The sequence below is a fragment of the Oxyura jamaicensis genome, chromosome 5 (assembly GCF_011077185.1).
Source record: "Oxyura jamaicensis isolate SHBP4307 breed ruddy duck chromosome 5, BPBGC_Ojam_1.0, whole genome shotgun sequence".
Taxonomy (NCBI): domain Eukaryota; kingdom Metazoa; phylum Chordata; class Aves; order Anseriformes; family Anatidae; genus Oxyura; species Oxyura jamaicensis.
In genome coordinates this window covers 42,233,133-42,257,865 of record NC_048897.1, presented here as the reverse complement: position 1 = coordinate 42,257,865, position 24,733 = coordinate 42,233,133, and the positions used below count along the sequence as shown (strand labels likewise).

At 36.7% G+C, this 24,733-nt stretch overlaps 1 protein-coding gene across 9 annotated transcripts in view; it reads right to left on the bottom strand.

The window, feature by feature from the left end:
- EML1 (EMAP like 1) overlaps positions 1-24,733 on the bottom strand; it is a 122,960-nt gene that overhangs the window by 29,487 nt on the left and 68,740 nt on the right. For 2 of the 9 annotated variants that reach the window (XM_035328297.1, XM_035328294.1), the window contains exons 2-8: positions 24,046-24,228; positions 21,355-21,417; positions 18,141-18,273; positions 12,404-12,454; positions 9,082-9,216; positions 3,890-3,918; positions 2,449-2,475 (exon numbers count right to left, since the gene is read on the bottom strand). In XM_035328297.1, the coding sequence (XP_035184188.1) occupies positions 2,449-2,475; positions 3,890-3,918; positions 9,082-9,216; positions 12,404-12,454; positions 18,141-18,273; positions 21,355-21,417; positions 24,046-24,228 (621 nt within the window). The remainder of the gene's footprint in view (positions 1-2,448; positions 2,476-3,889; positions 3,919-9,081; positions 9,217-12,403; positions 12,455-18,140; positions 18,274-21,354; positions 21,418-24,045; positions 24,229-24,733) is intronic. The other 7 variants (XM_035328295.1, XM_035328296.1, XM_035328298.1 and 4 more) reach the window with 7 other exon arrangements.

Below are 24,733 nucleotides of genomic sequence, written 5' to 3'. Positions count from 1 at the left end.
GGAAGAAATATTTTGGGGGGAAGAGAAGCAGGGATTAATAACAGATCTGGAAGTACTGACTTGGGGACTTCATGGGGCTTATAAAACTAGGAGATCTGGGAAATGCCATGAAGGTCTGACTAGGACTTTTGGGAACTGGCAAGGCCAAAGTGGGTGTCCTGTGAACTTCTGGTGAAGTTTGTCCAGATTCAGAACGTGCTGGCTCTTGCTGCTCCATCGGCAGATCAAGGAATTCAGCCTTGTTCTCATGCGAATCAAGCAGTTTTGGAGTCAGTGACATCTGTAGAGTTACTAGACAGAATAATCACGGGCACAAAGGAAATGGAAGGGCAAAAGTAATAAAATCATGTAAATGAAAAAAAAATTATACAATTCAGGACTGTTAAAATTATGCTATGAATTGTTAAGTATCATTACAAGTATACCATTAGTTTTTAGTTTGAAAACTAAGGCTTTATTTCAATTGGAAATGCATACATTAAAAATCCTGATTAAATGAATAAAAATTATTGGTTGAACAAATAAATATCATAGCTATGTTGCATTACCCAGACACGTGTATTCTGCGTTTACACTAATTCATTTGGGAAAGATCTACTTCACCTGTCACAGTAACATTACACATATGGCTCTCCAAAAACCCTCTAATTTACAGAATTCAAAGGTATAACAAAAGCAACAGAAAACAATGCTAAAAAATTAGAACAAAAAAAAAAAAAGAAAACACAAAAAAACAACAGAATAATGATGGTGACAGACAGTTGGAGCTCAAGATGAATGTTAAAATTGCCAGAATACTGGAAGTGTTTTTAAGAATCTACTCTGATAGATCTGTATTTGAAAATAAACTGAAGAGGGTAGAGCATTAAATAGCAGAGCATAACAGCACTATTTGTATGCGCATGCAGCGTCTATTTAATGAGCTTGAAACACATGCCAATGCTACTGATACTGATGCACTGGAAGTTAATAGATTTTCAGCAGTGACAACTCTTGACTGTGCTTATCAAAGGCTGGGAATGAATGAAAGTTTAATTCACTGAGCTGCTTTTCTCACTTGAGACATCGTGGGACTCATATAACTTGCATTGAGCCATACAGAGTGGAACTACCCACATTTGACCTAGTCACTCAAAATTCCTTTTTAGAGTAAATAGGAAGAAACAGGTACTTTTACAGGAATTAATCACATCTTAAAGCAGGTGTCCAAACCCAAAATATATAAATTATGCCTTCAGTATGCCTGTATCTCTCTAATAACTATAAAGAGGAATTTAGTATGACTAGGCAAGACAGAGAAATCTATACTGTGTAGTTATTTTTAAGTTTGGTAATATTAATTACATTTGTTCTGATTTTTATAGTAATATAAACTTATTATTTTCCTAACCAATCTACATCCACCTTTCCTTTTATTTTTATAACTAAATTTTTAAGACAGCAAAGTTCATTATGTGAAGATACAGTTGTAAAGACAGACAATCAAACTACAAAGACAGACCAATGATGAAACTTCTAAACAAATGTATCTTTTACATCTGCAATTTTTCAAATTTTGAAATTGTTGTTGAAAATAACAGTAAAAAAATAACCGCTATTAAGAGGCTCTTAATGTGAATGCTCGTAGGATCTGCAAAGCAGACACTACTGATCACAGGCATAAAATTGACAATGAATACACAGAGGTAGAAACTCTTTAAAAAACTTTGCCTCAAGAATTATTTTTTTTGGCGAAATTCTAGATCTGTTGCAAAGCTGAGAGATGCTGATTAGTGGAAAAACTGTTAGGAATAAACTATCTCTAAAAAGCAAGACAAAACTGTGATCTGTGATTATATCACAGACATAAACATGCATCAAAAATGTGCATATTTACACCGCAAATTTGCTACAGCTTTAGAAAACAATATGGTATGTTTACCAAATTTAACTCTGCAATATGACATTGAGCAAAAAGCACTGATAAATTAGTTGTAGGCCTAGATCTGCTTACCCAGCATTTAGAATAATCTACGCTCTACTCAATATGAAAAAGCAAGGGAAATACCAAGGCTTCTATAATCATGTTAGGCTACCAGCAAAACAGCCAACAAAGGGGCAAATTCTATATGAATTCCAGCAAAAGTGCAGAACACCATTTCAAACACAGTGAACATTCATGTGTTGCCATATAGCTCTCTCAACATAATTTTTTCTAATTCAAATTCTCCTGAAAAAAATCCACGACTGAATTATAACCCATTCTTTTTTTTAAAGTGTACCCGAGGGTTATAATTTAGTAAATTGTATAATAGATGGTGTAATCTCTTTGTTCTACTCAAAGAACCGGAAAAGTTTTAACATTGCAAAATGCATGCAAGTAACAAAATAGCTGTTCATACACCAAGCTTTTATCACACTAGCACCATTTTGCTTTGAGAGCTATGAGGTTTTGGAAGTGAAGCCTACCTTTGCAGTGTGTCACACGGCGCTTCCCTTGTGATTACAGAGACAGAGACAGAAGGGCTAGATAAAGATGTGTTTGAGTACAACAGGCTCACTAAATACCTGCTCTATGGGCTGTCCAGTGGTATTCTGTTGGAGTCTACCTCGTTTCTTGACAAAACCCTGACCCATACTCCATTCAGTAGGTTGGGTAATTAAAGTCAAAACCTTTTTTTCTTCCAGCTAGCGGCTCTGTTTAGTTCCTCTATCATTAAAATATCCATTGACACTTAATTATTCAAATAAAGCTGAAAGTAACTAAAATATCAAGTATAACTTTTAGAAATCATCAATTTCAGTAGGAATTTTGTTCATCTGAGAAGAACAGAAGTAGTGACACGTTTAATTACTGATTTTTTTTTACTGATTTTTTTTTTTTTATCTATTCAAAAAGTGTCAGAAGCAAAATTATTCCAAACACCTTTGCTTACATGGTGCAAGAGAAGATGAAATGTATTACAACCATTATATATTCTGTGTGAATCAGAAACTTTCTCTTTTTTAAAGCAACTGTTTTCATGAAAGAGACGTGGAATTTGATTGTATTGTTACAAAAGATTTAAGCATTTAGTTTTATATGTTACTGAGATCAAGATCAGCTACACTAAATCTTGAAGTATAGTTAAAGAGGTTTGTTGGATACTGATCCAACCGCTTGGTTTACCGCTTGGTAAACAATGGATTTTCTACTTCTTCAGCTTGTATGCTTACTGTTACAGAACTATAAACAAGAATATGATAAATTTGACAAGTCAACAGTTTTCTCCCTTTTTTATAGGGAAGGTTTTATTTTAATTCTCTTTTTTCCAGGACAAAAATAACTTATCTATGCTATTCAGTTTTGTACCTTCATCGAGGACAAGGACAAATTGTTTCACTTATACCTCCTATTTCGCTTTTGAAATCTTGTTACATAGGCAATAAATAAGGAGGAAAAAAAAAATGTGATTTTCAAATTAAAGACAGATTTCCAAAGCTTAGCTACAAAACACCATCTTTATTTGTGATTTGATAAATATTATTATAAGGCATTGAGACAGATGTGGAATTCTTAAAAGGGAGCAATCAAGTACAGTTAATAACATAAGTTGACAGTGTCATAGCTGGAATGCAGCAAATGCTTTAATTAACAAAACTCCAATACTGCTTTGAAATGAAAGACACATTTGGTGTAAGTCACGGCCTTTTTCTTCTTTGTCTTCTTACAAGGAATGCTAACTGTAAAATAAACCTATTGGGCCAACAAAAACTGGAGCAAACTGCTTGACTTTTCTTAAAAAAAAAAAAAAAAATCCGTAGCCTGTAGGTATCATGCTTAGAGGCCCAACACCATTTCCTGGACATTCACAGATAAAATCTATTATTTTATCACAATTTTCTGTTTAAAAATTTCAAAAGTTCTTACCTGCACTGAACATTGGTTCCTTGGGTTTGCTGTGAAAATAATGAAGAAATTTCTATGTTACAAAGCTTATACAAAGTCTCCACATGTAAAGCCATAAATATAACAAAAATAAAAATATGGAAAATATTATTAAATAAAGAAATTTAAAGTTTAGTTATTTATAATGTAAATCCCTAACCAGACAAAATTGTGAACAGCATTCAGTGTGGTTCCTTGATGACAGATACACCGTTTTTATCATTCAATTCTCTTTCCATTCTCAGAACTATGGATTTTCTCCTACTGCCAGATACTCTTCTCCTGCTCCGTGATTTAAGGAGCAAAACAAAGTTTGAATGGTGCTTTTCCAAAGCGTTAACATAAGACACGGAACCGCCCAGTTGGTTCCAGGTGAATGACAGGATTAGATAAAACCCAGGAAATTCATCCATCATTATTAAAGCATCTTCTTTCTCAATCTAGTGCCTGGAAGACAACCTTTGTCTTTTTTGTCCTCAGAAAACTATTTGGGAAAACTTGAGGGGAAAATACATGAAATGTGGAGAAGAGAGAGAAAAGGTGAGTAACCATGTGGATAGTACTACCTCACAAGAAAAAAAAAAAAACAAACTTTTTCCAAGAAGTGCCAGTAGTTTGTTGTCTTTATCCTTTGCCCCTCTATAACTGAGCTTGAGAACGTTGTTTCTGACAAAACATAAAGGGGACATGAAACATTTGTTTTCCTACCAGTTCCATTTTCTTTGTATTCAGTAAAATTTTTGAAATATTATATTACTATTGTATGGTTCTTAGAGTCGGCCCCAAAAGGGTTGAAATGTCTCTTTATTTTAGTGGAGAAATGCATGAAAAGGATAAAGTATTCACAGAGTTCTGAAATGCCATCTCCACATCAGATCCTAGACCACAGTGGGCAGATAAAGAGCAGATAAAAAAAAGAAGAAGAAATTAAACCTGCTTGTATTTTTGTACTCTTTATTTATTTTTTATATTATTTATTTATATTTTTATATTTTTTTTTATATTTTTAAGTGTAGATGATTCTTTCTCTCTATAAAAGAATTCACAGCAAATAATTTTGGAGCATTTTTCCATTTCCTTTGATTTGACATTGCTAAATTAAGAATGATACATTTACTTAACGATATAACCAACCAAACTAAAAAAAAATATGTTCCCATGGATATAGCAACTTCTTGTAATACGGGTCTTGGTATTAATCATGCATCAAAATTCATGCTCCAAGCTGGCCTATGCACAGCCAATCTACATAAGTAGAAAGATGTGTTGCCATTGTTAACACCAAGATTAACATTTTTTTTCTTAGGGAGATATTTATAGAAAATAAAAACTTTATGGGATGCAGGGTTATTCACAAGTGCTACAATATTTGACAAGAATCCCTAGCTCTGAATAGTCCATGCTGACTTACTCAAGCTAATCAAGCTAATGCGAAAGGCTGATTCACCACAGTAATAGAGCAAATCATGTGTACTTTTTAATTATGAAAATCCTAACCAGACACGCAGCTGAGAGGTCCGACTACTCCTTTTCCTTCTCACGAACTTGAATCACTTCCTACTTAGCTAACCCTTAAAAAGGGCTTACCCCTTGCTCGGTGATAGGGAACTGGGACACCACATAGTAGCACGGCAGATTACAGACACTTCCTTACTAATTATTAAAGCTTCTTATGTCTTTCTATAGCATTATGGTTTTGCATATAACTCGTTTGAAAAACAGTAATTTCACAATTGCCTTTTTATATTCCTGATATGCATTCTGCTTTAAGCTTCTCCTAGAGACCAGACATAGTACAAAAAAAAAAAAAAAACACAATAATTCTGTGAGTATCTTATGTAATGTCACCTTCCTCACTCTTTCACTCATACAGCTTTAGGAAGATGAAACCCCCAGCATACAGAATCACACTCAGTTTTCTTCTAGTCCCATGACTCTTGCCTTATCTTCTACACAGTGGCCCAGCTTCAACAGGAAGCATGAGGAAGTCTTTACCCTGACTCTTCCATGGCATAAGGACACTCCTCAAGGAGGGGAGAGCTGTGGTTTTGAACACCCTGAGGCTGCATGTGATATAAGTCAGGTCTTCTAACTCCTGGGAAAATTCTCTAACCTTACAATTATTGCTCTAATAGCAGCATCAACACCACTAGCTCCAGCTAACGCAATGTGACATGCGCTCCCATTTAATTCCTTAGGAGCTTGCACATTACTTAAGGATTGCGTGACTTGTACACGAAGACTCCTCCTTGACTCCAAATTAAGTGATTTCTAATCAATGCTGTTGCTCAACCATCTGTGGCCCAACACCTGCAGAATTACACAACCATCAGATTTCTGTTAGATTAGTATTAAAAAAAAATAAAATGTGTTGGGAGTACCTTAATCAACCTTAAACCAGAAACAAAGCAAGTTTGTCAATAACCATTATCTACATCAATGCTTTTCTCTCTCGGCTATTTTGGAATCAATCTTTTTAAACGTACAATACCAGTATGTAGCTGCTAGAAGTCATATCCTTTCTTCATTGAGATAGTCAACAGCCCAATTAATATTCTCATCTTATTTCTTTAGTAGCTTTAATATTAAACTGATTTCAGATAATTAGCACCTTATGCATGTAGCAAGAAGTCAGGGATATCTTTAAAAAAGAGATTTTGCGCAGCACTGTAGTATTTATCTTCCATTTCACAATACAGATCAAATTCTAAATTTTGGGAACTTGATCTAATGAAATTATTTGTACAAAATAAAATACACAGAGAAAGAACACTGCACGGTTAGCGTATATTCATTAAGGCGAGAAACCATAGTAATTTGGAAAAGTAATGAAAATTCACCATTGGCAGGTGTACTTCCTGTTCATACTCCAGAAAAGAGTCTTTCCATCTAATTATACAAATTAAGTTTTTTAACAAGACGTTTCTACACAATATTTGTTTTATTTATAAAAGGTGGAGTTTTCTGAATGAACGAGGTCACAATGTAAGGACTGTTGCTATAACTGGATACGTACAGGGAGGGAAGTTACACATATGTGCAAAATTCAAAAGTAAAAATTCAGTCTTAGAAAAAAAAATGGCTTTGCAAGATCAATACAGAAAAAAAGCCTTGTTAATAAATTCACTGAGATAATCTAGCAGCATTATGCAATGTTGCAACACTATAGAATTTCCAGTTTAAACTAACAGCAAGCTTTTACCATCTCTGCAGTCTCTCCACTAGTGGTTGGGTTTTTTTGCTTATTTGTTTTTCTGTTTTTGTTTCGTCATCATCCTCCCCGCCCCAAATGTTGTCTTCAGGCTCATTTGCCCCTAAGAGTGTTGACAGATTATTTTTTTTCTTTTTCCCCACTAGTGGCATTCTATCAGATACATCAAGATACCCATTTTCTGTGCTAGAAGGCTGCGAAATATTTAGTCACAGCTTTGTCCAAGTTGGTGTATGCAGAAAGAGACATCACTCCTAAGTAATCCAATAAAAGATTGATTTTCATGTAAACAGTAGTATTTAGGGATTATCTACAGTTAATTGCTACAGCGTGGTTGTTTTTTTTTCAGTTATATATCGTACTTTTGGGAAATTTAAAGTCTAATACAAAATACTTATAAACAAATACAAAACCATGCCTATTCAGTACCATTGCAGCATTCTCATCTCTTCAAAACACACTTCCCTCCCCCAAAAGGTTATCTGTTGTTTACAATTATTTTACAAAAATATTAATAATCATCATCATACATGGAAATAAAGTCAAATTTCCAGATGTACCAGAATGCCCAGTCCCGCAGAATTCTGTCAGTTTATAAAAGCACATGCATAGATGCACGCTGCCAAGTGGATCTTACACTGGGTAAATGTTTAGTTTATATAAATAATTACATCTTCCTTGGATACAATTTTATAATCTTTTCTCTGATGGTATTCTTAATTTTTCCACTATTTGCATAATTAGCTAGGCCTCCAACAAAGTCTCTTAAACTTTGCATACTTGCAGACTTGCTTCATAGCTGAAAACTTAAGCCAGGAAACAAACTATTAGTAATCCGATCACCCAAATTTAGGCTGCCCATTAGTTCACAGCAACAGTCAATCCCCACATGAAGGTAAAATGCCAAAGGGATTAAAGGCAGGAGTTTTGTGCCATACCACTGGCTCATGAGCAACCCAATGAGTCATATGAAGGCAACGATGCACAGCCAGATCAGGTGAATTACGGTATTATGTGATCTTCGTTAACAGTGTGTCTGTATGGTCGCATCATCTGAGATATTGTGAAACTGCATCATCACCACCACTTTACATAGGAAACAGGAACAGGACAGAGATCAAGTGAAATGGCCATGACTAAAGCCTGTCTAGGAAATATGGGAAAAAGCCAATTGGCCAATACAGTGACCTCACCACAAACAATGAATCATGCATTTCTTCAAGACCATCCTAGTCTGCAACTCCCGGACAAGACATTTTCTTTTCCATGTACTGCCAGCAGTACAGAGAAGCAGCAGAGATACACAGAGGTGTGCATCATTTTATTCTGCTACATTGGATAATGCCTGCATGCAAGCCTCTCAAGCTTCTCCCTCTTTCTCATTACTCTGACTGAAGTAATTATTGCTTGGAGGTTGGCTGAGTGCCATTCTACACACGTGAGGTGGTGAGTGATTGCTTTTGCATCACTTATTTTCATTTCTGTCTTTGCCTTTTTTTTTTTTTTTTTTTTTTTTTTCCTAATTGTTACCTTCACTTACTAAACCATCATTATCTTGACCCATGAGTTTTTCCTCACTTTTCTCTTCCTATTCTCTCCTCCCCTACCACTGGGGGGTGCAGTGAGCGAGTGGCTGCCTGCTGCTTAGCCGACAGCCAGGAACTTGCAGCAGTTACCAGGCTAAGGGAAACCACTGAGATAATGGGAAAAAAAAGCATGCTTAACAGTTATGAACTTTTGGGGAGGGGACTTTGTGTGTTCATATAATTGACAGTCTTGAAACAAGGCAAATAAGTTTCACCTAAATTTGAAAAAATGCTTTAAAGTGTTTTTTAAAATATGTATTTTTGTCCAACTGGCTGAGATTTAACCCAAAGTTTTCAATATTAGCTGAACTGAACAAACAAGCATCATTGTTAGGGCAGAAGGCAGAGAAAAGAGACAGTCATTTAAGTACCATTACCTTTCACTGTTCTTTTTACCACTAGATGAGCTGCTGGTGGATCCAGTGCGGTTGCGACTCCCTTTGGAATCTCCATAGCTTTCCCTCCGGCCGCCTGGGGACACGCGCTCAGTTGAACTGGTTCTCTTAACAGTGCTAATAAAAAGGGGGAGTAAGTTTATAGCAGGACTTGTAAAAAGCGCATATTTTATGACAAACATTTCTGAGATATGTATCAGGTAGAAAGCTGACTATAATATAACTGTTTTAGTCAAAATTCGATGTATTAAAGACCCTACATCGGAGTTTTGCAGAATACCTGGTACAACAGACTAGCATACCACTTTTGCCCAATCATGAAATAGCAGGTGGGCCATACCAACACCAGACTGATCTGTAATATCTACTTTTCATGTCACATTTCAAATCTTTGAATACCACTCTGTGCTTCTGGACTTTTGGGTTCTCCCAAGAAGGGAAAGATTTAAAGAGAAAGTATATTATCCAGCACCTGCAGACTACAGAAAGTGCCAAGAGTAGATCAAAGTTTGAGCACTAGCAAGCTAACTTTGTATCCACACTCAAAATCATTTATGCAGTGGTTCAAAGTTAGTTGTAATAAGCCACAGAGTATAGCTAATGGAAAGGTGCACACAAGCTCTCTGTTAGCTTGTCAAAAATATATGCTTCCAAATTAAACGTGTGAATAGATCACATTCCCTGCAATCCCTAACAAAGGGTTTCCCAAAGGTTTAAATCTTCCTCGTCAACCATGCTTTCAGCAAAGATAACTAACAGTAGCCTCTTGCATGGCACCCCTCAGACAGGCACCTCTCTCTGACTGAGTACCATGAGCCAAAGCCATAGCAGGATTATCTAGTAAAGAGAAACCCGCCCAGGGCATATACCAGGTAAGAGACAAATTAGTGTGGCTTTTCGTTAGTTCAAACCACTTTTTTTCTGAAATAGTGCTTCCTAGCAAGGGAGGGGAACACATTAAGAGTGAGCTGGGTTTTATGCTTTTCATGTTGTTCTACTCCCTGGGAAGCAGACAGGAACAAGCAGCAGCACCTGAACCAAGACAGGAATCCCTTCCACAGCACCAGCTGGACAGGACTCAGTGTTAGGGTCTCTATTTTCCCCACCCCAGCCCTCTACTGTTTTATCTCTTCTAAAGAACAGAGCAGGAACATCCCCTTTACCCATTATATTCCCACAACTAAACCTTCAGCAGCTCTCTTGCCTCAAATACCACGGACACTGATAATCGCTTCCAAGCCCACACTTCAATACTCACACACCTCTCCCCAAATCCCAGCCACAACCCACCCCTCCACACAAAAATTTCAGTCCTTTCTGTCCCTGCTCCTTCAAGTCCCGGTCAGTCCTTTCACCACCTCCAGCCTCATTTACCTTTGTACACCCACAAGGGTGGTCTGCTTACCACAGGGCTCACCTCAGGCATCTTCGAGGACTATTCCCTGCATCCCCCCTAAAAACTATCCCGACTATATTACCTCCATCAGCTACCCAGACTGTCCCACTTCATGCGTAGTGGGGGGGGGAGGGAAAGTGAGGCATTGACTCCTCATAAATAAGGGAAATGAGATGGACTTCTCTGTTCGGTCAAAATACACTCCGCTTATCTACTATATGACAATTGATACTTTTTTTTTTTTTGAGTATATTTCTGTTCCTTTAGGGTTTTACCGGCGAGGTGGGGAACTATTCCTTGGCGACAGAAATGAAGGAACAACTGAGCCACAGTGCCTCTGCAAAGCAACTGCTTTTCTGTGAGGAAGCCCCCATCCACAGCAACCAGGGCAGACACATCTTATGATGCATCTCAGGTAGCTTCACAAAAATCTTTCTGGACCATGCAGTGGTAGGATGGATGTTCGGTGCTGCATTTTTGTGTTAAAAACAAGCATCATTCAGATGATTAAGCTGAAAAAAATAACTTTCTGTGGAGAGAGAGATGTAAGAGCAAACAGAATGCTACACACAGGGACAGACTGAAAAAATCATGGAAGAAGCAAAAAAGGCAGCGAGAAGCATTTAATTCTGTTGTCACTTCAGGAATTAGTGTTTCCTAAGCTAGCCTAAGACTCTTCAAATCATCTCAATGTCAAATGCATAGGGAAAAAAAACCCTCTTCTGATAAATTAAATAATATACTGCAAGCACTTCACTCTGCCTCTCATCGTCCCAGGTAACATTTCTCCAGTTTAACATAAAAGAAGCCCTGATACCGAAAATACTCCACATAAGATATCTCCATTTGCGTAAGTCCTTCCACTAGATTATACACACTGCTGCAAAAACTTCCACTTATGATTTGGTAGGATCAAACCTTTCTTTCTCTGGTTAAAGAAAAGATGTCAAAACAAGATGCAATATCAGCCTACACTGAAATTAATTTAAGGAAATCACCAAATTATGCTAATATTAGAAACACTGTAGCAATTGTTGAAACAATTTTAAGCTAATTTAATGTTATTTGGGGTTTTATGTTTATAGCTGTCAACATTCAAAAGATGAATGGATGGATAAAAAATGAATGGGACTAAAGCTTAAACATGTAATGCTATCTTCGTACTGAGGAAGTCTCATGTCAGTAGAAAACCCACCTTTGCCAAAACAGAAGAACAAAATTCTTTTAAGCTCTCTTATGTCCATTAGTGCTTAAACTAATTAGTAAAGCCGCCTTCTGACAAATTTTATTTTAAGCTTTCAACACCACCAACAAAAGTCCAGTGAGAAGCATTAGCAGGTGATCAGGAAGAGAATCACAGACAGATGTTTTGATTCCATTCCATTAACTCAGTTTTGGCACAAACACATATTGGTAGCTACAGTGTTGAACACCAACTATTTGTATCCACTGCTACAGCAGATACAGCCTCCTGAAGGAGAACCTTATAGGGTAGGAAATATTTGTATAACTTCCAGGGCTGTAAGAGTGTAACTGAATTCCAGAATTTGGCTTCCAGATTAGTGATACAAAAGGAGAGGCATTTGCAAAATTTTTAAAAAGATAACGTTTGTTAACACCATTTCTAACTTAAAGCAATGTGGTTTAATGAAATATAGTTTTAGTAAAAGTGATGTTAGCATAAGAGATACTGTATCTGAAACTATCATCTAAGTATAGCAATGCATTTATCATGACAAGAAGTTTTAAATGTACTTCTGAAAATATTAAAAATGGGAATAATAATTGCAGTTAAGTTCTACCATGTTAATGCTGCTACTAAAACATCCACTTTCTATGTGTCAAACCAGAACAGAAAAGGAAAAACAACTGAGCTTCAACACTACAAAGCTATTAAGGATCCCTCACCTTAGAGCAGGCTTTTTCAGTTTGCATGCATTGAGAAGATTCACAGACCTGCTTAATCCAGATCGAGAGGTGCGTAAACAAAGCAGAATAAAAAGTGAATGCAACAATAAAATGTGGAAACAAGACATATAAAGCAAACTTACATTAAAAGACATATTCACATGCATTCAAGATATGAAGTCACGTGCAAGAGTAAACAACACAGCGCTTATTGACTTGGATAGATGTTTGATCATTTCAAACCATACATTTCAGAACACCAATGTATCTTTGAATGACAAAATCTTAGCAATGCTCCAAATACACTGACCATTTTGAAAGCTACTAAAAAAAAAAAAAATCAAAAATCAAAGAGGCTATCCGAGGAAACAGACAGATGATCCAGCTAGAAGACAAAGGACTATTTAAAAAAAGCAATGGTAAACACAAGAAAAGAAATCCTCATCCATCCACGCACATACACACACCACTGCACAGCTTGTTTCAAATGGTTGCATCACTGAATTGCAGAGAGCAAATCTGGCCAATGTATACATAAATATTTATACACACAGACACGCATATAAGTATGTTTAATTAACTATTATTGGGGGGAAAAATTAAAGCTAATAAATACATAAAAATAGTGCACAACGCTCTTAGTAGCCAAAAATATTAATATTTTGAAACTTGTCTAGCACTCTTTCTGACCCTCATTTAAATCAATTAGAATAAATTCAGGAATAATATACGAGTTTAATTTCATTATGCCTTTGAGCAAAGCACACTAATAACTTTAATTGTTCGAGATACAGTGAAGTGGCATATTAGTTTGCCACTTGAAGTTCAATGGAGAGGATTTTTTTAAATTTATATTCGTTTTATTTAAAAACATTTTCTTTGAGAGTGTTAAACAGAAGACTAAATTGAAGGTTTGATACTGAATGTGTGTGTGTGCCAGTTACAAATCATTGTTGCCCCCAGAACAGAATGTAGAACATTAATTCCAGGAGACTGAACAATTTCCTAGGGGCCATGTGTTTAGACTTCAGAAGAACAGGAATTCATCATATTAAAGTATTTTATTCTCCCTACAAACAAAGCTTTTTTATGTTTTCTTTGTTCCAGTTTCTTCCTTTTGATCTCCATTGTCAGAATTTTGCAGCATTGTAATGCTTTACAATCTGCTCAAGAAGAAAGAATGACTGATTGTCTCTTTTTGAAAGGCACAGTATATGCTAGCCTACGGTCTGCATCAGCATCCCTACTGGGAAAGGTACTGCCTGCATTCTCCTCCCTTACATTTTTCTTTTTTTTTTTTTTTCTTCCCTTTTTCCCCTTCAACTATTGGAAACAAAGCTATCCTAGATGAGTCACAAAAACCTAGATTTTAATAGGGAACACAAAACATTACTACTGTGTGCTGGACAGATTCCAAAGGCAAATTTAGTGTTAAGCAATGAACTTCAAGCCACATTACATCTGAAAGGAAGAGTGCTGGGGGAAGGGAAAGTTCTGTTCATGATGCAAAAAGACCAACTTATTTTGAATGAAATTTCCAAATAATTATCCTATGCATAAAGTTCAAAATAGAAATATGGCAGAGTATAAAAACCTAGTACACAAAATAGCTTAATTCCTGACTTCCACTGCATACACTAAACACATGAAATTTAAAATCAAATTCCCTGAGATGAGTTTCTTTGTGAAGACGACTTTCAGACACTTTACAAAGACAGGCAATTCTTGATTATCTGTGTGAGGTGATTACCCAGTCCATCACTAAGTCACTTCAGCTCCTCAGCAGCCAGCTTGCACCTGGCAGCCGTGTAGCTTTCAGCACATGCTGGTGCTGGATCAGAATTTTTGATCCCAGTATCACCAGCACCACCAGGTTTTCTGTTTTGCACTGCATTATTGCTGTGTACTTTTACCATCTAATTGACCTGTGTCTTGTATTTTTTCCTATTCAGGTTATTTCATTCCTTCCTCAACTTGGATAATTGGGTTTTGGCTATATAAGATCTGAATGCTGAAGGGGGGTTTGGTGCCCTCAGTTCTAATTGAAGTCAGAGTCAGTTGAGGTTACTCAACACTTTACAAGATCTGGTTCTAATTAACACATTAGGCCTTATAACAACCTACTGATTTCCAGAGATGCACACTTTACATACGGAAAACCAATATGCATAGAGGTTAAGTGATTTGCATAAGGTCATTGAGGGAATGTGGCAGAATTTGAATAAAAACTCTGCTAGTTCCACCCTTTCGGCCTCAAGCCTTTTCCTTTTTTTTCTTTTTCTTTTTTTTTTTTTTATTATTATCATCTGCAATTTTATATTCCTGCCAGAAGTCATTTCCATTTCAGATATTAAATGGGAAATCAGAAAATGTAGTGGTGAACTCTGAACTGCATCTCCTTGGTAATCCAGCAAAGGGGATGAACAGTATACCAACAGTACCAGCCTGCGGGTTCAGATGAGTTAACCAATACATTTAAATACAGCTATTGTATGAAATGAGATTGTGTGTGTAGACTTATTGATAAGTACATCTATTTCTAAGCAATGGAATGTATGGATGCCCACTTGATCCCCACAGAGATTATTTGCATGTATTTATACAAATATGCATGACATGCTGTTTCAAGGGACAGACTGAAATCACTTCAGTTGGATACCACATATTACCTAACCTAATTTTTTAAATCAGAGAAAGGAAGAATCAGAAGTTACTTATTTGTAAACTCCCTTTTCGTAACAGTGTTCAGGTAAACATTTGGCAGGGATTCCACTAAGCTAGATGTATGTCTCTTTTGAAAATATGCTCACAGTAGAAGATGAAATTTTCTGTTCTATTAACCCTAGCACATATTTGTAGTTCACAACAGTGGACTGAAGGTTTAAAATAAGATTCATAAAAGAAGTTTCTTCTTTAAAAAAAACAAAAGAAAACAAAACAACACTTTTCTTTAACTTTGCCTCTCAAATTTTACTTTTTTTTTCAAGTTCTGAAAAACTCTGAATTTTTCCATTCTGCACCTGTATTGTATAGGGAAAGTATTAAAGTATCCAAGCTGAAATTAAGTTTTAAAGCATCTATAAGCACTTAATACTATTTGGAGCTTCTATTCCACAGCATCATATTTTGGACCAATAGAATACCTACACTATGAAGCAGTGTCAGTTTTAGAATCCCTTTATATGAAAAGAGCACTATAAAACCATGACAGTGGGTGATATTGGCAGTAGGGTGATGGTTGGACCAGATGATCTTGGAGGTCTTTTCCAACCTTAATGATTCTATGACATTAGCAGAGATGATAATTTGCAAAGTTATTAAGAACTACACACTATTTATAAACTGTTCAGCATTAAGTGAAGCTTCTTAACAAGTTCTACCCACCTGAAAAAAGGGAACTATTTGACCTTGCTGCTATATTCATATTACTTTATGCATACCCACATACAGCTCCTGAATGCAGAACAGCCCGTTATAAATACAAAGTATGAATTAATTTATTTTAATGAACTCATCTACTTAACTGTTCCAAGTAGCTTACTTGCGAATAGTCAAGACATTATCTTTGAATACTGAATACTTGGAGCATGCTATACTACAAAAACACAAAATCCCCTAAATTATTTTAAGGGTCGTTATCAAAAACTAACGGTTGTAGAGAACATTTACTGTAAGTTTTGTACAGTAATTCATTTGTAAGGTCTTTTAACACTCCCCTTCAACACTTCCTCTCAAACTGTATTTACAGCTAAGGCAGAGAAATATACTTTAATATAGTTTAATTTAAAATAAACTAATAAGTAAATTTGAATATTAAATTAAATCAATACAGCATTTTAGTGTTTGAAGGGAATAGGAATTCCACAGCACCTGGACTTACAACTATTTTTTTCAGGATATAAGCATGCACTCCTAGATTTAAGCACTCTAATAAGCTTCTGTCTATAACAGACAAACTACTCATATGTATTTTTTCCTTTCCTAAAATGGAATATACATTTTAGTATTGCATATTTAAAGCACCTTCAGTTCAGTCCCAATAGCAAAGAGGAAACATTATAAAAGGACATTTGAATCCTTATGCTTCAGAAGATTTCACTCACAGACAAAGAGTGTCATTAAATGCTCCCTAAGGAATCTCCCTAAGGACTTTCCCACTAGTACAGAGGGTATCCAGACTGCAGGATTATTTATCTACAAGGACTGTGAGCTCTGCAGGCACTGTCCGATGGACCGCTTGAGTTATGCAAAGGCTTCTCAGCACAGAGAAAGGACAAGTGGGATTTTCACCTCCATTTGACCCACCCTGCTCTGGAGCAGAAAGTCCTCCGTTGAACCTTGGATAGCGAGCATACAGACTCGCAAGTCACACCCTTTGTACACAAGTGAGGCAGGCCAATACTTGTGATCTCACTTTAGTTTCATAATTACCACATAAAACTCCATGTTTAATTAATGAGAATAAAATTAGAATTATTGAGAAAAAAGCTTGTAAAGAACAAGTTTACTTAAAAATTCACCACATTCAAAATAGTGCTTTTTTTTTTTTTAATACTCATCATTTTTCTCTTTAAAAGGCAGGTTCTTCCACCCACTTGCCAAATTCTGATAACATAATTCTGATAACAGAAACGTTTATACCGTATTTACCTTCCTTCTCTTATCTTAAGGGCTGATTCAGGCAAACCTGCCAAAACCTGTAGCTGCTGTGAGCCCTGTTTCATAGGAGCCCAATTCTGTTTGGGTGACACTGAAACAACTACAGTGCTTTCCACTTTTAATTCTGCATGGCACAGCCTCTCTATAACAACAAGACCTGGAGCTTCTGGAAAACCAGTTCCCTTCAAATCAGTAACAGAGTAGCATATACTTAGTCACCATCTCCCCGTTAAGGAAGACATCTCTTTACAAAGGAAGCCTCAGACCTTAGCATGTTAACACTCATATCCACAACCTGCCTTCCTCTGAGTTTAGAGCATCATCTCTACAAAATGCTGAGGATGACACACAACAACATTATCTGTCGCACAATAATATTACCTTTTACAGGCAAACAGTACAACAGACTAACACCGTAACTGTCACACGCAACTTGAACTTGCTCCACCCAACCCAGCGCATTTCTTATAACCTACATGTACAAAACAAGCATACGTGTAGCCCACAAAAACACACACACAAAAAGCAAATTCAGTAATTATTACAGGGCCTAAATACATGCTAACGGTAAGATATATAAAACTTGATATTCTCATTTGCATGACTGCTAGGCATAGAATTGTCTTCCCTGAGATGCTTATAGCATTGTGCAGGCAGCTTCAAGATAATTTTTACTGAGAGAAAACAAAGGTGACATGCTGATCTGTAATGCTAGCACAGTTACTCTCCAGACTGTTTTCTAACAGCTATTAAAAGAATCGCTGCAATACTTTTCATGTCATGTTACACAACAGTAGAAATGCGTTATTCTGTTAGACTGCAGCAGCAAGAAAATAATACGAACTAGTAGATTAAGCATTGTGTGTTCTTTCAATATTCACAGCAATAACCTCAATTCTAATTAATTAGACCAAATAAGTTTAAAATTTATTAGAATGAACTCCATCTCTGCTTTTCTTTCTGAACTAAATATGTGTAGACCATTGCTTTGAAAGTAAGAAAAAAACATGTATTTGGAAGCTTGAAGGAGAGATTCATTATTTTCTCAATTTAACAATGATAGTGTTACATTATGTACCTTTTTGCTGCTGGTGATACAGTTTCCTTTCTGGTTCCTGATGGGGAAGGTAAAGAGCCACTTGGTTTCTTTGGTAACACAGTTCCATTATTAACAGTAGTCCTTAAAGGCAGTGTTTGTACCAGAGGTCTTGCTGTAAAACAAGCAGAGGATGAAATCATTGGTTTTACTTTTTTTTTTTTTTTTTTTTTTTTTTACTCCAGAAAACAACATTAGAATATTTTAAAATAGTATCTGTGTTGTATGCCATTTTTGTTTCATTATTGCCAAACTTACTATGGATTTGGGCTTTAATGAATACAAATTTCCTCCTTATTATTTATAATGACATGAAATCGTCTGCATTTGGATTAAGCCCACAATTCCATGACCTGTCACACCTGTAAAACCCTATTCTAGCTCAATGAGCTTACTGGTAAGTGCAAAGGCAGCTGTTGCCACTCATACCAATCCTGCTCTCCTAAAAGAACATCTATCTGTTGCCCACCTGGATGATGCTCACAAGTGTGCTAGAAATGAAGGCAGCCTGCCACCCCAGGAACTCCTGCCCGTTATCCCGCAACATTCATACAGGTTTTCCACAAGCAAGTTATCTGTTAATAAATCCTTATTCTCCACCTACACGCACACACCCCTCTTCTCTAAGAGAATGTGGGCTTCTGTTTGACAAACAGGAATTTTATCCCTCAGTCAGAAAAAGCTATTGAAATCATTAAAACAGTGGGCTTAATAATCAGTTGACATTATTTACCTATGTTCTGATCAAATGTTGGCTCAAAAAAAAATGTTATACACATCTAACCTGTAACTACTATTAGAATAACTGAGAAGTTCCATTCAAGCACGTTAGAGGTTAGTTACAAAAACAAACAGTGGTTAAAACTGCAAGCAATGAGTACTTACATGAAAACTATAGCAGAACATACCCTGGAAACACAGACACAAGCATGACTAGTGCTCTCTGCACAGCAAGGATGAAAACCAAATCTTTGTATAACACTTGAAATTTGACAGCACACTGCATTACAAGCTATCTTTGTAAAGATGCCAAAAGTCTCTGGGGTCAGAGAAAGAATACCCAAGAGAAAGTAAGCAGCCATAAGTCACTTAAACACAGGAGAAAATATCTGACAACCTTGTGAAGTTCAGTGAAAATACCTATGGAATACTCTGGAAAAGAAAAAAAAGATTGCTGAGGATAATCTAAAAACCCAAAACAACAAAAAAACTAACAATTACATACAGTCCTAGATTATGTTATGATAGCATCTTATTGCAGCAGACTGCATGTATTGACTCGTTCACCTCAAGTCACATGTACTGAATAAAAAAAAGTGAAAGCCTGTGCATTGAAAAGATTGCATCAGTAAATATTATCTATTCGTGAATGCAAGTTTCAAGACAAACTATATTTGCTTGACATGTGTACCAAAGCAGTTGATTTTATTAAAATATATACTTGCTTGTTACGCATTCATCATATAGTTACTTCCCATCAGTAAATACTGAAGGGATAAGGATTGTTTGGCTTAAAGGAGTGAAGGATGACATGAAACCAGGTCAACAAAGGAAAAAGAAACAGCTCCATGCCCACTGAGACAGCCTGTAACTGCAGAATGGGTTAAACAGTGCCATTTTTAGCAAGGATACAAAAAGCAAGAGCTCTGAGTTTACTGGCAGCTTTAAGGAAAGACTAAAGAAGACAAACTTGGGGTACCTGCCAGCCCTGCTTCCATGATCTATTTTAACAGACAGCTTGCTGCCTTTAGAGCTGTGCTGATTTTTCACAGGGACAGAGTTAATTTTCTTCATAGTAGCTTCTATGGTGCTATATTTTGGATTTGTGACCAAACTAGTGTTGCTAGTGCACCAGTGCTTGAGTTATTGCAGAGCAGTGCTTACAGAGTCAAGGTCCTTTTTGTTTCCCACACCATCCTGCCAGCAAAAGAAGACTGGGGGTACACCAGAAGCTGGAAGGGGACACAACCAGGGCAGCTGACCAAACTGCCCAAAGGGATGTCCCATACCTTATGGAGTCATGCTCAGTAATAACAGCTGGGATGAATGGGGGGGGGGGAGGGCACAGTCAGAGTTATGGCATTTGTCTTCCCAAGTAACCATTACAGATGATAGAGCCCTGCTTTCCAAAAGGCTGAACATCTGCCAGTGGCAAGCAGTGAACAAATTCTGGATTTTGCTTTGCTTGCATGCACAGCTTTGCTTTACCTAGAAAAGTGCCTTTATCTCAGCCCAGGAGCTCTCACTTTCACCTTTCCCATTCTCTCCCCTGTCACGCCAGGGAGGAGGGAGTGAGTGAGTGGCTGTGTGGGGCTCAGCTGCCGACCACGGTTAATCCACAGCAAGAAGCAATGAAAAACAACTACTATGCTTTTGTTTCGCACACTTAAAAAATATAAATCAATTAAAAAAAAAAAAAGGCATCATGATCCTATTTACTTCTACACTATTCATTCCACAGTTTCACGCTGAATGCCCTACTACATTTCCTGACTAATTACTGTAATGCCATAATTACTTTATGTATTACTGTGTATTTAATGTATAATTAACATATAAAACAGATTCTGTTGTATATTAGAGAATCAGATGGCTACAGTTAAGCAGTTGTATGTACTCTTGTTTCCTGTCACGATTTCTGTAGCTCACAAAACTGTCACGAGGCTTTGAGATCATAAGTTAGAATAATAAAGTTAACTAAACAAATGATTAAAACATTTTTCCTTCTTTATTGTTATATAAAAGATGCCTATTAAAAGGTAGCCAAAGTGAACTCCAGCTGGAGGTTATTCTCTTAACCTTCTGAAATTGAAACTAGCAACAGCCAGTAATGAACCCTGCAACTTCTAGCAGTCAGAGGTTTTTGCTTCAAATCCAACCCCAGCCCAGAATCCATACTTGCTGGAGATTTAAAGATTTAGCCCCATGAGCAGATACTGTAGAAAGCAACAACACAAAAGTCTTTCATGGCACACAGAAAAAAATACAAATTATTCAATTAATCCACTATTTACTCTGGCACTATTTAGTTTTTTTACAAAGCTGTTTCATACCAGTGGTAATTGATGTAACAGTCTAACAACTCCAAGCGTGTCATTACTGTTAGAAGCAGTGGATGTCAGTAACTCAAACACACCCGGATTATTGCTTTGTCAGTAACATTTATTTTGGAAGCTCTGTTGCTTCAAGGTCTTACCTGTGGTAGCAGTACTGACATGTTTACCAGCCTCAGCAGCAGCTTTTTTAATCATACTCTGATCTATGGATTAATAGGGCCATTAAGTTTACAAACAAACCAATAATTGCAAAAGGAAAGAACAACAAACAAGAGTAAAACAAAGGCAGGAAGCCATACTGAACTCCATGAAGTAGCTGAATTAAATAAGGAAGGGGGAAAAAAAAAAAGCCACCATTAGTGAAGGAGTTCCACAAACAGAAGATAAGCAGCTCGGCGCCCGTGACTTACACTGCTTTTAAGCTGCCTAGCTCAAGTCTAGAACAAGAACGCACACAGACTGAAAACAAGGTCGAGCTCTTTTCCATTGTATGTTTGAAAGCCTTAAGCTTGAAAGCTTTAATTTTAATTATGAAGTACTGGGAATATGTTGTCTTCTGTCCCATGAAGCTTCTTGTTCCAGACTTTAAATGTGCACTGGGAATCCAAAAACTGTTTCAAAGGGCAGAGCACACTTAATTCTGGACTGAACAAAAGAAACAGCATATACTATGCTTCAAATACCAGTTGTGTGGATGAGATTTCGATGACACTTTGTGAGACCAAATTCCACTTTTTAAAGTTATGTGTGGAACTACTCATTATAAGACCAATGGAAAGAAAACAGATGGAGTCCCACTCAACCCGAGTGACAAAACACGAGAAGCCACAGTTCCAGTTTCACCCGTGCCCAAGCAAGCCTCTCTCCTAACACTGTTAGGAACCACTGAAATGCTAGTCCAAGTTTCTGAAATGAACTGAAATGGAACTTGGGCTTCTGGGCTGATTACATACTATGAGGAAAATGGGCCGTCATGGGAAGTGTACGTGACAAAACAGCTGGAAGAAACAAACAATCAGGATACTTCAAATTCTCTTTCATGTTTTAGAGTATGTTTAATAAGGCTGACCATACACTAATGGTACAAGCGATGTATCATAGGTAATGGATGAGCAGTTAGCCTTTATAGTCCCCGGTTTGCATTGTCACATGTAGAGCTTCTTACACTGCAATTTCCAACATACAATCAGAAGTATTTATGCCACATACACATTTAAAAAAACAGCCATAGAAGGCAGAAATATAGGCTTATAGAAGTTTTTTATGAATGTACTTTGAACTATGGCTTTAACTACCTGCCATAACCATGAAAGTATCTCCCAATTTACAGTTCTGTTCACAGAACCCATGAAAGCTTGGCTCTGTATTTTGTTAAGTAAAGCCAGCAGGCAAGAAGAACTGATCTGGTTACAATTCAGCAATAATAACTAGACTTTATTTCCTCCACACATCAGATAATAACTATTTTACAGGCAACATGAAGCCTCTTTATCCCTTGTACAACCACATTTGGTGGAACATTTTGTAGTGGAGGCTATCTGCAGTAACACTCAACTTATCAGATATTTTAAATATTTTTTTTGCAATCAAACAAGGACAAAATGAGGACAGTACAACAGGAAGGGAACAGAATGGGAGAACATCATCACTGACATTTAATGCATATTCTATCCAACAAATAGCATCATATACAATTAAGTAATCTAGCTCTGTAATTCTGTTCCTTTCTCCTTTCCCCATTTCCAGATTCAAAATATTAAAACAAACTTAAGATCTCAGTTCAGCAAATTAAGTAGTTCCTTATGTATTCTGTTAAATCAATACCTAAAAGTAAATATCTTGCACAAAGTCACAAAGTAAAACAATTTCCAGCTCTGAGAAAGTTACGAATTCCTAATTACATGACACTTCCAACATGAATTAAAAATTTAATTTGTATTAATACAAGACGTCATGATTTAGACAACAGAAAGACTACAAAGTCAGCCATACTTTTTTTTTCATATCTAGTTTGCCATCACTCTTACTCCCAAGACTACCCAGACAGCTCACATGCTTCCACTAAGCTCCAAACAGGCAGTTTCCCACACCTTTACAGACACACCGATGACAGTACATTACACCAGTAGGGTTCTAGTAAGCCCTTGCCTCCGTGAAGTGCTGGACATTTAACTTAAGCTTTCCTGATTGCCACAACACAAGCCAACGTGTTCGTGTAGGAAATGGACCGGGCAAGAGCACTCTGCAGTGCATGTGCACAACACAGGATGTTGCAGTGGCAATGTCTGTTACAGCTTTAATCCAACTGGCTCTGGATCTGTGGTGCTGTAGCTGATTCAGGCACCAACCGCAGCTGTACTTTTCCTTTTTAATCAAGCAGCTGGTGTTGCACCATCTCGTTGGTCGTATCACCATGCCTCCACCATCCAGAAACACTTAAGTTATTTTTAACTGAAGTTGCATTTTGCTTGAATTTACAATTATTTTTTCCCCCATCAAAAAAACTCTTAGGAGTTTCACCCACAGAAGATGAAACATTCCCCAAAGAGTTTATAAACTAATTTTGAGTAAAGTCAGGAAGTTGTAGCCAAGGTAGGCTATGGAATAAGCAGTAAGAATATGAAAATGCTTCAGTGACTCATAGGAACTTTAGAAGGCTTGCAGATTTAACCATTGGGATTTGTATGTGTTCTCTTTAACAGGTTAAACTTCAAACTTTTTGATTTGCTGATTTTGAGCATTTCAAAATCTAAAGAATAACCTAGATTAATACACACAGAACATTTTTATTGACTTGCACTACCTATTTTACATATATCTGAAATGCAAACCTTTGGTAGGTCCTTTCTTGTTCTGCATGGCCTGTTGTTCCTCTGTAATATTCAAGCGTCGAACCACATCAGCAAGGGCAGATTTAAGCAGCTGGATGTCATCTTCTTGCATCTGGACACGTTGCTCCAGAGAGGCAATGCGATCTGTTACCTCCATACTGCTTGCAGCAGAGGCACTGTCATCTAAATTAAACAACAGAAAGAGATGTATTACCAACAATGTACAATAACCATAACGGAATATCTTTGATAAGCAGCTGCTGGTAAAAGCAAGGATTTTTATTCCTCAAATCTGATGACCTCTTGAGAAAGAATGTTTTTAAGCAACCAAAAGGAAGAGATGGAAATTCAACAATTGAATGGAAAAGAAAGAAAAAAAAATAAAAAAAAAGAGTATCTAAGTAAGATGAAATAATGAAGTTGGCCTTCAGGACTACTTATTGTGAATCAGACACTATCCTTGTGCTCTGGAGTTCTGAACAATGACCATTCAATATTCTACTTAATGCAACTTTCAGGTATCAGCGGTCATTTACATAAAGACCTACACTTTCTGATATTTTGCATACACTTCTAGATTTTTCTCTCCCATATATGTGATAGAATGTATACATCAGACAAACACAAGCAATGGACAAGCTTACATTTTTTCAAGTATCATCTAAGGATTGCAGAAAATATGTTAACC